The sequence below is a fragment of the Patagioenas fasciata genome, chromosome 1 (assembly GCF_037038585.1).
Source record: "Patagioenas fasciata isolate bPatFas1 chromosome 1, bPatFas1.hap1, whole genome shotgun sequence".
Lineage (NCBI taxonomy): Eukaryota > Metazoa > Chordata > Aves > Columbiformes > Columbidae > Patagioenas > Patagioenas fasciata.
Genome location: NC_092520.1, coordinates 61,888,941 through 61,905,352, shown reverse-complemented (window position 1 = coordinate 61,905,352; position 16,412 = coordinate 61,888,941). Strand labels below are relative to the sequence as shown.

General features: G+C 36.7%; 1 protein-coding gene across 4 annotated transcripts in view; it reads right to left on the bottom strand.

The window, feature by feature from the left end:
- The window catches only part of MYO16 (myosin XVI), a 377,675-nt gene that overhangs the window by 210,192 nt on the left and 151,071 nt on the right, over nucleotides 1-16,412 (bottom strand). For all 4 annotated transcript variants that reach the window (XM_071807296.1, XM_071807294.1, XM_065829663.2 and 1 more), the window contains 3 exons: nucleotides 15,124-15,232; nucleotides 7,897-8,021; nucleotides 4,643-4,768 (listed from right to left, as the gene is read on the bottom strand). In XM_071807296.1, the coding sequence (XP_071663397.1) occupies nucleotides 4,643-4,768; nucleotides 7,897-8,021; nucleotides 15,124-15,232 (360 nt within the window). The remainder of the gene's footprint in view (nucleotides 1-4,642; nucleotides 4,769-7,896; nucleotides 8,022-15,123; nucleotides 15,233-16,412) is intronic.

Here is a 16,412-nt window from a genome sequence, read left to right as displayed (position 1 = left end):
ATAGTGTAACTTAATGCTGTTTACAGCTACCTAAGCAAGTGACAAAGGTTACTTAAAAGTTTTTCTACAGCTGAAGTGAAGACTTCAGCAGTCTTTACTTCAAGACTGATAATGTACATTTCTATTTTTCAGTTCACCATGACATTAGACAGAGGAAAAAATCAAATGAATCAGGGAAAATTATTATGTGATCTTGTGATTAAAAATGTTTATAAGTTATGTTCCTATAAATTATATATTATTACTACAGAGAGGATCATAATTCTGGCACTTCTCAAAGTTTGTGCCTGAACAGACTTAGTCTTCTTTTTCATATATGCCTCTCGTGGTTTTATATACATGTATATATATTTATATGTACATATATGAGAGGAAGCTATTATAGCTGGTATTTCAAGGAAAATGAAATTTATCTTGATCGCTCACGTCCTGCAATAATCAAATACATACATAGTGTACTCCACGCACATCTCACCTTTAAAAGCATACATGTATACACTGAGAGTTTTATAGTAATTTTGTAAACTGAGGTTGCCCCTAATCTGTGTATGAAACTTAAACTTGTAAATCTATTTTCTTATTATCATTTGGTATTGTGTGAATCTAGCTTTTCCTGCCTCAGTGTTCTGTACCCACAAATAGCATTTGAATCATTTCTAGAAACCTGCTGAACATATTGAGAATAAAAGAAAGATATCACAGGCTGAAATCCCAAAGTGGTCTCTCTGCTTGAGGAAAACGAGTGTAATTTGATCTGAAGGGAAATGCTGCTCTTCTACCCGAGTACAATCACGCGTGCCAAAGACGAACAAAAAGACTAAAGAAAAGAGGGTGAGATATGTCTGGATTAAACATTCTCTGGAGGATTTTCTGACCATAAATGAAGGATTCCAACTGCTTGACAGTGAAAATACGTATTCTGACTGACTATACCCTATTCTTTTTGAAATACTGAACCAGCACCCCCTTCTCCAGGCTCTTCCCATTGAAAATATTTGTGGAATATGCAGAAGGCCAGAAATTGCAAAGGAACTGCTATGGCAATGGCCAAACTTGAATGAGACTAAATATTATGTCCTACTTCAGTTAATCCCTTCTCATCAAAGCATATTCTAATGATCTATGTTGATTTTTTTTTTCTTTCTATTTTGGGGTCAACATGCACTTAAAACAAAATGAAACTACAGTTCATAGCTGACTCAAATTATTAATACATTTTGGTAACGATGAGCAAATTAGACCACATAATAAGAAATTGTGTTCTCTTAGACTTCAACAAGAAACACAGAGTCCCTTCTATGACCTGAAAGAAATGCTGTGTTTGGATGAACTAACAAGACAGAGGGGTATGATTCAGTCCAAGCAAACAAGCCAAACGAATATCTATTAAGGGAGAATATGTTTACAAAATGGGAATTTCACACACAGACTTTGAAAATGGCATAGGATATACATAATGTTAATAATAATGAGCTAAGCATCTGAGCTCACTAAACTTTTTTTTTTTTTTTTAATATTTCCAATCTGTTAATGGGATATCCCTGCTGGTGCAGGATTTATTCTTGGAGTTGTATAGTCAGCAGTTCCACAGTTCTGTTTTTACTTTTTTTTTTCCTTTTTGACATAATGAAACTGTTGAACCTTAAAGCCAGAGGCTAAATCTGTCTCGCTAAGAGCATGCAATGGAGCAAACTTAAGAATCCCTTATAATCCACACTGCTTAACTCTTAGCTCTGTCCCTGGCTCTGCTTTGGACCACTCCAACCAGCCCTCTACAAACAAGACTAATCTCCTGTGGAGGAAACTAGATCTAAACCATATGAATGTGAGCCAGACTGTTGCCTGGCTTAATCTTTAGCCTTCTTTTATTTAGCAATTTAACACTTTAGACATAGGCAGCATCCCCCAAGGACAAAATTTTGAGAGAGGTAGTGTTTAAGCTATTGGGGAGTCAGCTCTGACCTGCATGCCTGCGATAGCTGGTTTTAAAGGTGACATTTCTGTGATAAACAACAAAGAAACAGCTTGTGCCTGGGAATTGTGCCAAAGTACCCAAGGCAAACGTCAGAGCTGCAGTCTATTCCCACCGCAGGGAGGGCAAGTGTGGGCTTTCCTGATCACAGCAGCCTGGAAGATGTCCAGGGAGAACAGCACTACCAGTTCCAAATTACTTGCTGTTCAGAAAGCGATTGCTGTGCTAAATTCAAATTAAGGGGCCAGCCTGAGAAATACAAGTTGCCCTTCCTCGATTGGTATTGGTGCCAGGGTGGATGGCGTGGTCCCCAAGTGAGGACGTGTGCCCCACTCAGCTATGCAGAGGCAGCAGCCACGTCCACACCAGCACCCGCTGGGCTGCACGTGAATGAGACAACGGAGTTCAAAACTGTCAGCAATATCAGCATTAAGAATGCATATGTCCAAAATGCCCCATTAAACCTTTGTAGGAAACACTGGCATATTCTCATTTCTTGGGGCTTGTTTTGCTCCCCTCATAATCTGATTTTGAAGAGGTTTTTGTGTGTCATTGATGCAGATTTGCATGTATGCCAAAGAGGTTACTATATTCCATCCTTTTATTAAGGTAAAATTATTAAGACAAGCAACTCTGACATTAATACCTCAATAATACCTATTTTTGTATAATGTTAGAATCTCAATGTACATTAAAAGAAAGAACTTGGGTTCAGCTCCAATAGTTGCAGGGAGAAAAACAACAACTGCCCTAGAAGCTCAGAATAACCTTGCTTAAAAACATGCCTATTTTTAATACTATTGCTATTCTTTTTTAATGTTTGCAGCTAGTGGTATTTCATTTAATAGTCTGTTGCACTCATTGGTAACCTAATCTGTTCCTGAAAAGGAGAGCCTCATCTTATGAAACAGAGACACTGACCTTCAGGCAGTAGCCTCAGTAATAACATCCTAGCAAATTTTAGATGGTAAATCTATCCATGAGACTTCTTTTCTTTACAAATACATGTAAAGACAGGTACAGATTTTTTTTTTTTTAATTTTTTTAACACTGGATAATACATGCTGTCATTTTAAACTCTTATTTATTCCCTTTTTGGAAACAATGCAACAACCTACTGCTATGTTTTGCTTTTGATAACACAGGTATTGTTTTAAGTATTTAACTCTGCTCTCTCTGTAGAATTCACTCTGTGCAGTTTTACATTGACTAAGAGTAAGACATCAACTCCATGCCGCCTTTATGATCACTGGGGAGATCCAGCACATCCAGTGGGCAGTTGACCCATCGTTTGGCCCTTTGCCCTGCACTTTGGTCTGGATTCTTCCTGTAAGATTTTACAATGTTTAAGTTAGACCTCTAATATATGCTAGTTGTCCATGACCTCTATAATCAGGGAGGGTCAGACCTCTAAGTATTAATTCATCCCACTGATTTTAAATGCACTTCCTAGATTTGTCTGAATTGCACTCTGGAGGTGATTGTTCACATTAGACAAAACAAACCTTTGTACTTCAGTTGCAGTTGGCTAAATTTATTCGAGAAGGATCTCATCATAAAAATTACTGGTTTTGCCATTGTAGAGGTGTCTCTATAAGCCAGGTTTTGATTATGAGGTGTGGGTGTGATGTCTTTCACATGCTTAGCTCACTAAGGATAATGTATCTTTTCTCCAATTATTTCTCATATAATTTACTGTGGACGTTGGAGCAATAACACTTAGCTTGTATATTAATTTACAACTTGAGATTTGTAACAAGAAGGTTGTGGTGCCGTTATTTTTTAGAAGCTTCCTCCTGTACAGATGCAAATTAAATTTAAATTTTGTCTTTATAAATTTTAAACTTCAGTAGATTCTTTTTTTTTTTATTTTATGTGTCTTGTGTTTATTTTCTTTTCTTTTTTTTTTTTTTGTATTTTGTGTATTTGCAAACATAAAACTGTATATGTATAGAGCTCAGGTCCTTCAAATGACGCTGGATGTCACTCTAAAGCAGTTTCTTCATAAGAATATAACTACTCAAATTTTTTCATAAGTTAATATGCGATATGTATGCACATAAGGTCTACAACATAAAATAGTTCAAAAATTAAATGTGTAATTTGTATAGCTGTGAGATCTCCTGAAATGGTCAGACTATAGCAAAGGTGCACTGAGCATGTCTTGGTAGAGTGAGGATGAAGAAATGTGAAAAGATGTTAAGAGGGACAAGTCACATTTAGACATGGCCTCTAAATCCCAAACTCAGGGCACCTTTCCACAACTCAGTGACTAGAAAACTGAAAGTGACTACTGTGTTAAGTGGATCCTGGACATTCATTCACAGAAATGTACACAGAAAAAAGATAGCTGAACATAAGAGTGTGACATCCGGGTATAAGAAAATAAAAGAGAGAAGTACTTATTTTGGCAGTGAAAATTTAATTTTTGCTGGAGACAAACTGCTGTTGATGGTAGATTGATTGTAATGAGCTGTATTGGGCTGATAGTTTTACAATGTCTATTCTCAGACGATCTCTGCCATTTAAGATGCCACCTATAGTACAGAAATATGTAAACTTTTCACATTAAAACCAGAACAGTCTCCCTAACTTGCAATTATTTGCTATTTCTACAGAAAGCTGCCTACCACAAAGAAAAGAGAAGCAGTTGAAAACATCATGCTTTACCTGTCCATACTTTGCAGCTAAGTGTAGGGGTGTCCAGTACTGATTATCCACTACATTGAGATCAGCCCCATGATCCAGTATCAGAGACGCAACATTCTTGTATCCATTAGCGCAAGCCACGTGCAGCTGGAATATAAAAATACCTTAATAGTTTTAAGAACTCAGAAAAGCCCGTGACACCCCACCATGTATCCTGGCTGCCCCACAGACCTAACTAGCTAAATCATGGTTACAGCAAATACAAAATACACATGTGATAACAACAGAATAGAAAACCAGTGTGGAATATTTTTCAACATTTATAAATAAAACCCACCAAAAAATAAGAATGTTAGCTTATTGAGAACTATTTAAACAATTGGGTCTCACTAGATACTCTTCATACTATTTCAAGCAAACATCCTTTGAAACACATTCACAAACTTCATGAGCCCAGGTAGATTCTTGTATTTCAGTAAAGCGTGGTCGATACCTAATTTTCTTCTGTGGCAGTTCAAATATTCCAGATGTAACCTGACACTACTTTCCTCCAACATGAATTCATTAACACATAATCACTGAGCTTGCAGCACAAAATAGGTCACGAAAAATACTTTCTCAATTTTGAATCACAGAGATTTTCTTCCTTTCACTTGCATTGCTTCCTTAGATAATTAACTGTATGTTGAGGCACATACCTCACATAACCAAACTGATCCAGGATGGTTTAGTGGTTTTCATGGTTCTCTGCTAGGATTTCAAATGTTCCATCCACTTCTGAGAGCAAAGGGGACAAAATTTGCCTTCGGTAATTGGCAGAATATGATTGCTCATCCCCAGTCAGGAGGACACAGTTCTCATGATGATCAGTAAAAACAGGGCTCAGGAAGATTGCAGAATGGAGAACTGAGAATGCAGGTGCTAACCTGTATCCCAAATCATGTAGCCCAACTACATGACTGTTTTCCTATGAAGCAATGTTAGCTGAAGCGACTAGATTTCTTAGGGTCGAAAGGAATGGCCAATGGTAGAAAAAAGGTCTTCCAATAAACCTGTTACTAGAACCACATAATTTCAAAGTCACTATAAGCACAGGAAACACCAAAACCAGAGTCCAGGATACTATTTGCCTTATTTGCTATTTCCGTTCAGCTGCACCTGCGGAGTATGCACAAAGTTTTGTCTATGAACATCCTTGAGGCAGCAGGATGAAACACACCACAGCTCATCAAAAATCTTCCCCTGTAAAGGGGGCAGAACACCGATTCTGTATGCTATAAATGTTCTAATTACAAAAACCTCAAAATTTTCCCGTAATTTGACATCACTTTGGCTTTTCTTCTCTTTTTACAGAGGAAATTATATTTTCTAGTCAAACATCAATTTCACAAGTGCTATTTTAAAGTAGTTTAAAAACTCACAGGATAAAGAAAATATTTTATGACTGAAATATTTCAAAGAAAAAAGAAATATTGCAGGAGAATTTAGCAAGAAAAAATAATTTTGCCATATATCATTCTGTGTCTGTATTGCGTGTACGCACGTATGTGTTCTCAATTTATGAGAATGTTTGCATTTATACGTTTATGCCATCATTTTTTTTTTATTGCCTGATTCATCTTAAGTTACACATGGACTTAGATATATTCTATCAAAAGAAAATAAATCTCATTTGCTACTGAGATATTTATTGTTTGTAGAATAACAAAAAAGACTGTTCTCAGAACCCTTTGATACACATATAGCTATCACAGACTGGCTGTCTCCATACTCATGAAGAGAGACAGAGCAGTTTAACAAATTCTGGATTTCCCATCAGTTTGTCAGACAAAAGTTTCATGTAATAGAAATTTCAAACAAATGCAAAATGATCCACTCTATAGCTACTTGTTGGCAGACTATTAAATAAGTTTAAAAAAATTCAAGTTCAACATAAAAATGTTCATGTAAAAAATGTCCCTTTTGTCCACATCGCACCAAGCAAAAAACCAAACTATCCACAATGCTTTTCTCCTAGTATCTGCAGTACTGTTAAACACATTTCAGACATACATTTCAATAATTCTAGCTAATTACAGAAAAGGTTTTATGCAATGATAGTTAGGTAAGCCCATAACTCAATTTAACTCAGCCAATTCAGATTACAGTAGTAATAAGAGTAAAGTCAAGAGAAACAACTTTGTGTTTTACTGTGATTTAGCAGTTTAGCTTAAATGTATCAGAAAACTGGAAGTTAAATTAACGTTTCTATAAATTAAATTAGAAGTTGTGTTAGTTCTTCCTACCCCACCCTTGCTTCCCTCGTGTTTTTAACTACAGTTAACTGCTTGGGGTGTCCATCCCAAAAGTCACAGCTTTCTGTACAGACAGAGCCAATAGCTGGATTCAACAACGCCAGTTATGAGGCTGCTCACTTTTTCAGTTGCAGTTTAAATACTTCACAGGTTTTAAAATACAGAATCAAATACTAATGATTCATTGTATTAATTCAGTATCATGCAATGTAATTCAGCATAAGTGCTAAAATAAAGCTCAATAATACATGCCTTTCCAATGATTTTAGAAGAGTATTTGCAGAAAAAACACAAAAATAATTTTTACAAGTTTTTTAATATCTCAATGCTGCTGATGACCATTTACTGATTGATAATGATGTTGAAGATTTTATATGCAAAGAAAACATATCACAGACAAGCTATGTAGGGAAAAATACTTAAAAAATACTTTATTACATTAATTTTAAAATTATTTTGATGGCTGAAGAACTAGTGATCCTGAAAATAACAAAGGGATAGCAGATCTATTAGCACAAATAGGTAAATGACACGAGTAACTACAGAAACATGCCAATTTGGTAGAAGGAACACTTATCCACTGATATGGTAGATTATTCATTACACTGAATCAAGATGGAATGGCTTCATGAAACGGTGTCTTAGCCTGGTTCAGCCAGAAGATATGAGCCTAAAACAGGAATCACCAATTGAAGTTTCAGGTCAACTCTTACACAGAATGTCAGAGACCATAAGTACCTGCTGTAGTTCTAAACTGCCAATACTTTTTTTTGCTATTAATTTCTGTGTTGCATATTCAGTGGCTAACAACAGGCAAGTGCACGGCATTGACATATATCTATTTTCAAAAGACCAGATGAGAACCAAAATCTCGCATTCCCTCATTTCTCCTCCTAGAGAATTGCCTTGCAAAGACTTTTAGCAGTACACAGCTGCAGCACATGCATATTCACAGGGCGACGATGACATATTCCCACTCACCAGGGTAACTCCTTCATCGTTCTTTTGATTCACGCTTCCTCCACTCGATATGAGCTGTCGGACATCTGTAAGCATTGTCATAGGTCTCTGGATCTTCATTTGGCGCAGTGAATTCAGCTCTACACCTGGAACAAAGTAAAGGCTAAAAAACCTTTCACTATTTCATTCATCAATAAAGAAGAGCCATACAATTTTGCCTTCTGGGTTTGTAAAATTTTAATCAAAATTGAATTAGGCTTCAGTGTATATTTATAGAATATGTTTACTTAAATTTACCAACAAGTTTACTCATATCTGTAGTTATCAGTCACTACTTGGATGATTTAATGTCAGTCAGCAATATCCAATCCATAGGCTTGATCCCCTACTGACTGGCAAGAGCAGTTGTAGGCAAAGCAGTTGTAATATCATTAAATCCACTGGGATTTTGAAAATACCTGTGAATGGGAAAAGAATTAAACAAACCACTCAAGTGTTTGAGTGTTATCTAATGAAAATTATTTTTTTGCTGCATTCTTTCAACCCTGTGTATGCAACACAGCGCCCAGACCAGTCTCTCAAATCTGTTGGCTCCACTACTTCAGAGACTGTGAAATCTCTCAAGCAAATGATATTAAAACTCAACACTTTTTTTTATCTGCCTGGGTTATTTTTAACCAGCATCAGATCTCCAGCTGAGACCATTGCAAGGCCCCATAAACCAAGCAAAAATGTGGTGTGGAGGCAGAAACAAATGGGAGGGGATGAAAGGAATGAAGGGTGCGGGATTGCTTGTGTCAGCATTGCTACTGAAAGAAACAGTTGTCAAAGCACAGTTTTAAAAGGAAGATCAGGAAGGGAGTCGACTACCAAAAGAAAGCATGGCCTCCAGCCTGAAGAGATTTAATATTAGAAACAGAGAGTATAACAAAATTGCTAAGTGGTCAAATTAACAAATGGCTGTGGCTTGATTGAAATATTTAACCAAAATTCAGGGCTTGATTCTTCCACTCCTGTCTGCACTTGGACACACTCATAGAAAACGTTATTTGAGTATAAAAATCCTTCCTCTCTATGCCCTGGCCAGGACATAACAAAAAACATGTGAATAAATGATTTCTTGGCTCTCTTCCACATTTGTCAGTGAGCTGAAAAGTGACAAATTAGAAATTAATTTAATTAATATATATTTAACTTAACATTTCATCTCCAAAAACTCCTGCAGTTTTTTACATTACTGAAACAACTGAAGCATGTTCCAGGATAAAAGCACATTTTAAGTTTCTTAGTATTAATCTAACCCTGGAACTCTTACAAATGGCTGTACCATATATAGTTCAGCAAAGAATCCCAATCATTTTCTTTCTTTAACATGCTACTATACACACTGCTTTCTGTTCTGAATTTTATTTGCCTGCAGCATTTCTAAAAGTTTCAGCTCTGAAGTGAAATGTTCAGTGTGAACGATGTCTTGATGGCCACACTTAGTTATTCTCATATTTTCACACCTGTCACCTAAATGATACTAAGTGACATCATAAATAAAACACAAATATAAACCTAAGCTGAAGAAAAGGAGGTGTTTTCTGTATCTGGACTAAAACCTGTGGTCTTTCACATAAATGCAATTCAGAAAAACATATCTATACATATGCATATGGTACTGATAGCTTAACTTAGATAACCAATCAAAAGCAGAATGTGCTAACATCCTATTGTCTGACAGTTGCTAGACTGGAACACAATGCAAATTTCATAGGATTTTCTGAGCATCTCCTAACAAAAATGTATTAATTTTGTCAGAATTGAAGATTTTATGCCTTCATCACATGTTGCAGTAATGATATAAAACTACCCGATGACATTTAGAGATTGTTGATGCCACATGGCATCAATTAAATCTCTTTTTTTTTTTCTTTCTGCCTATTTGCTGCTTTTTGCAACAGTAAACTGATAGTTTAACATTCTTGTCCCAGTGACAGAACTATCTCAAATGCATAAGTGTAGATTTCCAAACACTATGTGATGTGAAGGACTACATACACCGCAAATCAGTTATCATTTGCAGCACTAGCTTCACTTTTTTAAACAGGCTGCAGACAGACTGAGCAGCTGAAATGAAACTTGACTGATCATGATAAAGCTCTTTCTAATATTGTCAGGCAAGGAAGATTAAAGCTGAAAAATATATTTATAATTTTATACCTGATGAAGAAGGCTATTTTAAGTACTACTGGCAGAACTTACATCAACTTTTTCTTTCTCTTGATGTCTACAGGAAACAATAAGTTTTGTTTTTCAAGGAGACAGGCAACAGATGGAAATTAATGTACTACATCTTTTGTGTGTGAATAGTATCTCAAACACACAAAATCAAAAACTAAGTTCACAATCTAGAAATTAGAAACATGAGTTTCTGACTTTCCCTGGTAAGAGAAGAAAAAAAAATTACTGAGAGTAAAACACAGTTATTATCACGCTGTTTGGTTTGTCATGTTTCATGTAAATTATAGTAATGGCTACAGGTTGTGGCTACAGGTTGAGGGCAGAGGCCAGCTAAGTCCACTCAGCCTTTTCTAGCAATTCACTACTAAGTGATGCTCAGCATGATCAGATAATTAACTTATCAGTATTTTCTTATACTAACAGTGAAATTTTGTTCCTTACATCCTGTAAACAGCATCTTATAGAACCTTGGTGCATCCTGTATGGGGCCCCAAAAAAACTGCCTGTTAAAGATTAACTTTATTCATGCTGAGGTAGGAATCAAGAATAGAGTTCAGCTGCAGCAATTGCTATATATGTTCTATTACAAACATAATTATAATCTCAGAGAAAAGGCACAAACATTCTACATAACAACAAAAGACACAGTCTATGTGAATTTCAAGATGGCTTTACTGTTTTCAAACTAGTATTTGTATAAAGGAATTACACACATTTCATTAAACAAATAGCAGTAGACGGCCTGGCAAGTAAGTAACCACAGTGATATGTTCTATGGGGTTAATTTTTTTATATGTCCAAATGAGTTTTGAAACAGAAGCAACTGAGATTCCCTTCCTCTGCCTTTATAGAAAATAGAATGAAAACATGAAAAAAAACTAATCAAAATTGCAAAATTAGAATTGCAGAGTTTTTAGTTCCAAGAACTTAGGCTTCAGCATGAAGGTTTCTCTGGCAGGGAACTGGGAAGCAGCTTTACCAAGCAGGCGCATGTATCATTCTCTGAGGCTCAAACAAGATGGCCTGGTCAGTAACTGCCTTCCCTTAATCAAGTTTGTAATTCCAGATAGTCTGCTCTTCCCCCCCAGGGAGTGACACTTTTCATGAGTTTAGATGGAATAACAAAACGTTACTCATACGGTAAGTAACTCTTGCTGCCTGAATCAAAGAATGACCTTCACGTTGGTTTTCCAAGGGGAAATGTGGTTTAGATATTCAGCTGAAATGGGACGATAGCCAGCATGAATAAATAAAGGAAGAAAAGTAAATTGGCATGTACTATGGGAACCGATTCACATTTTTAAAAAAATGCAAAGTCAAAAAGAAAGGCATAGGATGGAAAATATGCTTAAAATACCCTGCAAAATCAGAACAAGAACTACATGCCCACAAATTCTGCAGGACATGAGATGGAGAAGCAACAGTAGCGACCCTGCAGGACACAGCATTTGGCCATGAGTATCAGCGCTGATGACAGGCAGGAGCATAACCTAAAAGCTCACTGTTTAAAAAAAAAAAACACAAGGCCACTTAATGTGCTCTGGCTGTCTCACCCTCTCTGGCACATGCTTGTAGAACTGATAGCTCAAAGGATTGTAAAAATCTCAGATAAAAAGAGCGAAATGAACTTTCAAGAAGTCGCAGTCATAAGGAAATACATAACAAACAGAACCGAGATTGCTATAAAAATGTTTTTCCTCAGGGAAGTCCAGTACTAAGAAGTCTCTCCATCTGCAAGGGGAACACCTGCTTCTGTGACCAGTACAAAGCAAAACACTCAAATACTCTTCTGGAAATACCCACTAAGCACACCCAGCAGCCGCTCCTTCTGTAACTTGCACGTCTCATTCTCAAACTAACTTAACAGTCTTCAGGAGAGGTCAATATCATCTGGTCTTACAAACAAAAATATACATTAAAAACTTGCAATAGCTTTGAGAATCCAACCTCTCCTCTTATTTAAGTCTTCTCTCACCCAGTCTATATCTGCCCTTCCTGCACAGAGCTGTAAATGCAGCAAGGCTGTTTACACCCCAAGTGTGATGAGCCTGTCTGTACTCTTCCGTAATTCTGGGGACACCATGGTTTTAAATGTCTATTTTTCTTCTGTGCAGCATACTATGGGGTAGACACATTCATAAACAATCAACGAGAAAAAAAGAAAAGTCATGGTACCATTCTGAAAGTATTAATTTTCATTCATGAAAATATTTAAGTATAGTTTATCCAGCTTTATTTGCTCTTTTAGAAGGACTTTTCTAGCTGCTTACTAGGTAGCTTTATAAAGAGTATTATTTTTGTTAAATCACATTGTTCAGTAGCTCTTGTGCATATCACACGTCATTATGTGCACCTGATTTTCAAAGGTCAGCATACGAATAGATACATTTCAGCAACATTTATTACGTGAGAAGGGAAGTCAATATTTTCCGTATATCTGCAAAAGAATGTATACTTGCAAAACTGCTGAGGCCTACAGCTCTAACTCACTGAAGAACTACTGACTGATGGTTGCTAGGTTTTAACTCTGCCTTTAAAGATATCATTACATATGCTTAGTGAAGGATGTTTAATTTATTTCATTCTACTCTGAAAAAGCTATCAGAAATGAAATTCCCATCTCCTCCTCAGACTGACAATACTCCCACTCTAGCAAAACGGTTTTTTTCCCCTCTCTCTTCTATAATAGGATGTTGATGACCCTTGCAGATAAAATTAGTTAGATGAACTCTATCTCTTCTTGTCTGAAAACAAAAATATTTTTTGTAACTTATTTTAAAAGAGTGGTACGATCTCGAGGTTTAATACTAAAGCATTTATCTGTGGATATATCTTGCATGTTTATGATTTCCTTCTGTAATATCAATATTAGAACACAGAAGTGCAACTTGTGTCATTGTCTCTGGTTACTTCCAATAAGTATGTGTGAAATGAGGTCATCACATACATTATTTCTATACTCAGGATTTTTCTGAAAGTTCTTAATATGTTATGCTTGGATGTTTTTGTGCGAGAGCAGCAGAAGCAGGCTACTCAACAAATGCCAGAGAGACAGGAGATGAGGGTGAACCCAGACGAGGTAGAACAGTGTCAGCAAGAGTTGACCAGGGCTCAGCCCCACGGTACCCAAACAGGAAGACGGAGCAGGTCTGGTAATAGGAATCAGGGCCAACTGACAGTCCCATGATTGCCAGAAAAGCCTGTAGCAACACATCCAGATAACTCAGGTGAAACCAGGAAATTGAGTCAGTGGTTCAGGGTCAGGATCAGCAAGGTTCATGGCTGGGCACAGGTCCATCTCAAGTGAGCACCAAGGGCAAAGACCTGAGCCTAAATGTGTCTCCTGAGCCAAAGGATGGGTGAAAGATCACAACAAGGCTTCTCCCAGATCTGCCTCACTCACCACTTAGTTCTTTTCTCAGCCGACTGCTCCCAGATTACAGGGCTGCACCGTATCAGGGTTGGCTTTGAACAGCCAAGCCCCTGGAGTGGAGGAACACGACACCAGGCATCTGGGTGCACCCCGGGCACTGACAATTATTTTCCTAACTTGCTAAAGGTTATAGTTTTAGGAATTCTGTAAAAAAAAATTATAACTTATTTCTGATGGTAACAGAATTAGAATATTCATCAGTAAGTTTTTTGAAAGAATACTAAAAGGGCACCCCCAGTTTATTATGTTCTTCACAGTCTTTTTTCAAATCTTTGCAAAGCCTATTAGTCAAGAAGATGTGTGTTTTCCTTCTAGTATCAAAGTAGATCGCAAACTGGCTTTAACTTAAAATGTTAATTCAAGTGCCAAAAGTCTGTGCAGTGAGTTTAAAGGTTTTCCCTTTGATAGAAACATATGGGTAAAAAAATGTTTCCATATGATGGACTTTTTTCTTTAGTTCACTTTTAAACACCCACAGATTTGTATGCTGAAAACACACAAATATTAAGAGAAGTCTAAGACTTCCAAGTCAGTTCCCCAAGAGTTAGAAAATGTGAAAATTAAGGTAGCTTGTTCAAGCTTATATTAGAAAACACAGAGCCTAAAGGAAGATAGATGAGCATTCTCAACTACAACATTTTCAGTGTGTCATGTATTCCATGTACTTAATTTTTAGGACTTGAAGAAACCTACTGAAATATGTTATTTGGTTCCCTGTTCTCACTGACAACACCATCACCCAACCTGTATCATCAATTAAACAAGCTCTTTGCAGAAAATAGATTTTTGTGTGTGTGTTATAATCTTATGGTTATGTGGTTCCAAATCAGCAAGAACCAGAGTGAAAAATCTCTGAACCATCCTGAGGCTGTTTGGCTTTGGTTGTCTGTTCTTCCATCAGCCTACCGCATCAATATTATTAATAGAAAATTTGTAAGCAGAAATCAAGATCACATTGCATATAGTTCTAAAATAGAAAATATATCAGGAGATTTAGTTTTAGCTTAAGTTCACTCATCTTGTTAACAATCTGTACATATTGACATTTTATTTAGTTCTTACTGTAGTATGTTAGCAATAATTCCTTAAGGTCTACGAAAAGCCTTTCGCAGTTTTAAATATGAAAGTCTAGAGCAGTACTCTTCTGAAATGATATTGATCTACATCAGTTGCTTTTCTTGAATGCACTGAAGAAATAGTCTGTCCCTGGGAAAATATACTCTGAGGCTATATATAACTCATACGTGAAATGAAACCGAATGAGAAACCTGGTCCTCACACTATTAAATTAGTTGTTTTGAAAGCTTCTGTATTACTGTAGTTTTTCTGCTTTGAACTGACATAATAGTATCTCCATATGAAGTGACAAAAGCAGACCTGACCATGACCACTGTCACTAAACTTTGTTAGTGGTTCAAATCTAAACACACTGAAAACTTTTGTGACTCCCAGTCATTGTCCTCTGCTTCATCTCCAAACTAACATAGTTCCACTGGCTTCAGTGCTGACTTACATCAAATCAATATCCATCCTTTTCTTTTTTATGTCATGTTCAATTAAAACATTCCAGAAGCTGAGAGCTGACTTACCATTTTCTTCCAAATACACCAGAAGGATGCTGCTAGATTCAGTCCCTTCTATGGCATAATCAAGTGCAATGTTTCCATTAACATCTTGCAGCAGCACATTTGCTCCAGCCTACAGACAAGAATTAAAAACATTTTAGGATTTTGTAGCGAAATCTCAAAACACTATTGGGGCTCTTACACATTCCCATTCAAAAACATTTCAAAGCTGGGGGGCTTAGACAGCAGGCTGATTATAACCTGAAACAAAACAAGTCAAACCAAAACACACACAAAAAAGCAAAAACAAAATAGAATGTCAAAAAGGGCTGGCTTTGCTTGGGGCAGCTGCCACTGCTGCCACCCTCGCTGCCCAGCCTGTCTTTACTGCACAGATGTCTCAGCTGCTCATCAGCGAGTTTTGGAACCACCACCATTTGCAGCATAGCATTTTAAAGCAAAGGAAGCTGTCACCCATTACAATCTGTCTTAGACCACTTCACAGTAAACAGCAGTGGCTCAAAAGCTGACTGACAAGCAGCACAGACACTCATGCAGTAGGGACGGGTAGACAGCTGGTAGGGGTAACCTTGTCAGCCGGCCTAACCTCTTATGGCCTCATCCATCAATCCAACCTCAAAGAGAACCATCCCTTGCTAAATAAAATTGTCATTTGTCACCAACTGGAGACAATGAAAGTGAGCTTGATGATTTCAGCTCTAGTCCCTAAAGGAGACAACCTAACATTTCTATAAGTTTCATTCAAAATTCAATATAAAGGACAGATGACTAAAAGGAGCCATTAGGAGGGGGAGGCTGTGAATAGATTCATGAGAAGCTTGAAAATAAACTATTAGCACGATAAGAAAATTTGCATTTTTTTATATTATGTATTTTCTGTATTCTACATTAAATACGTTAGTATAAAAACTTGCGCTATTGAGTACCTTTATTTTTAAATAAGAAATCTCTCATTCTTAAAAATATTATAAATGTCTGGGGGACATAAAAGTTTACATTACAGTGAAACATCATGCATCTTCTTTAAGAGGCCACTACTTTAATTCATTTCAATTGTTCTCTCTATGGCTTTTAACTGCAAGTAATTATGAAATATGAGTAACCTTTGGTAAATTTAATTACTTTTCTTACCAGCTTGTATGATAAAAAGCTCATCTAATAAAAATAAGGGATACCAAGGACAGACTTTCTTAAAATTACAGCAGCAGAGGTCAACAGCAGGATTTATTAATAGAAAATATGACTGCTTCTTTCAGGAGCCTACTCTGCAAGTACTGTATCAAAGGAAAACT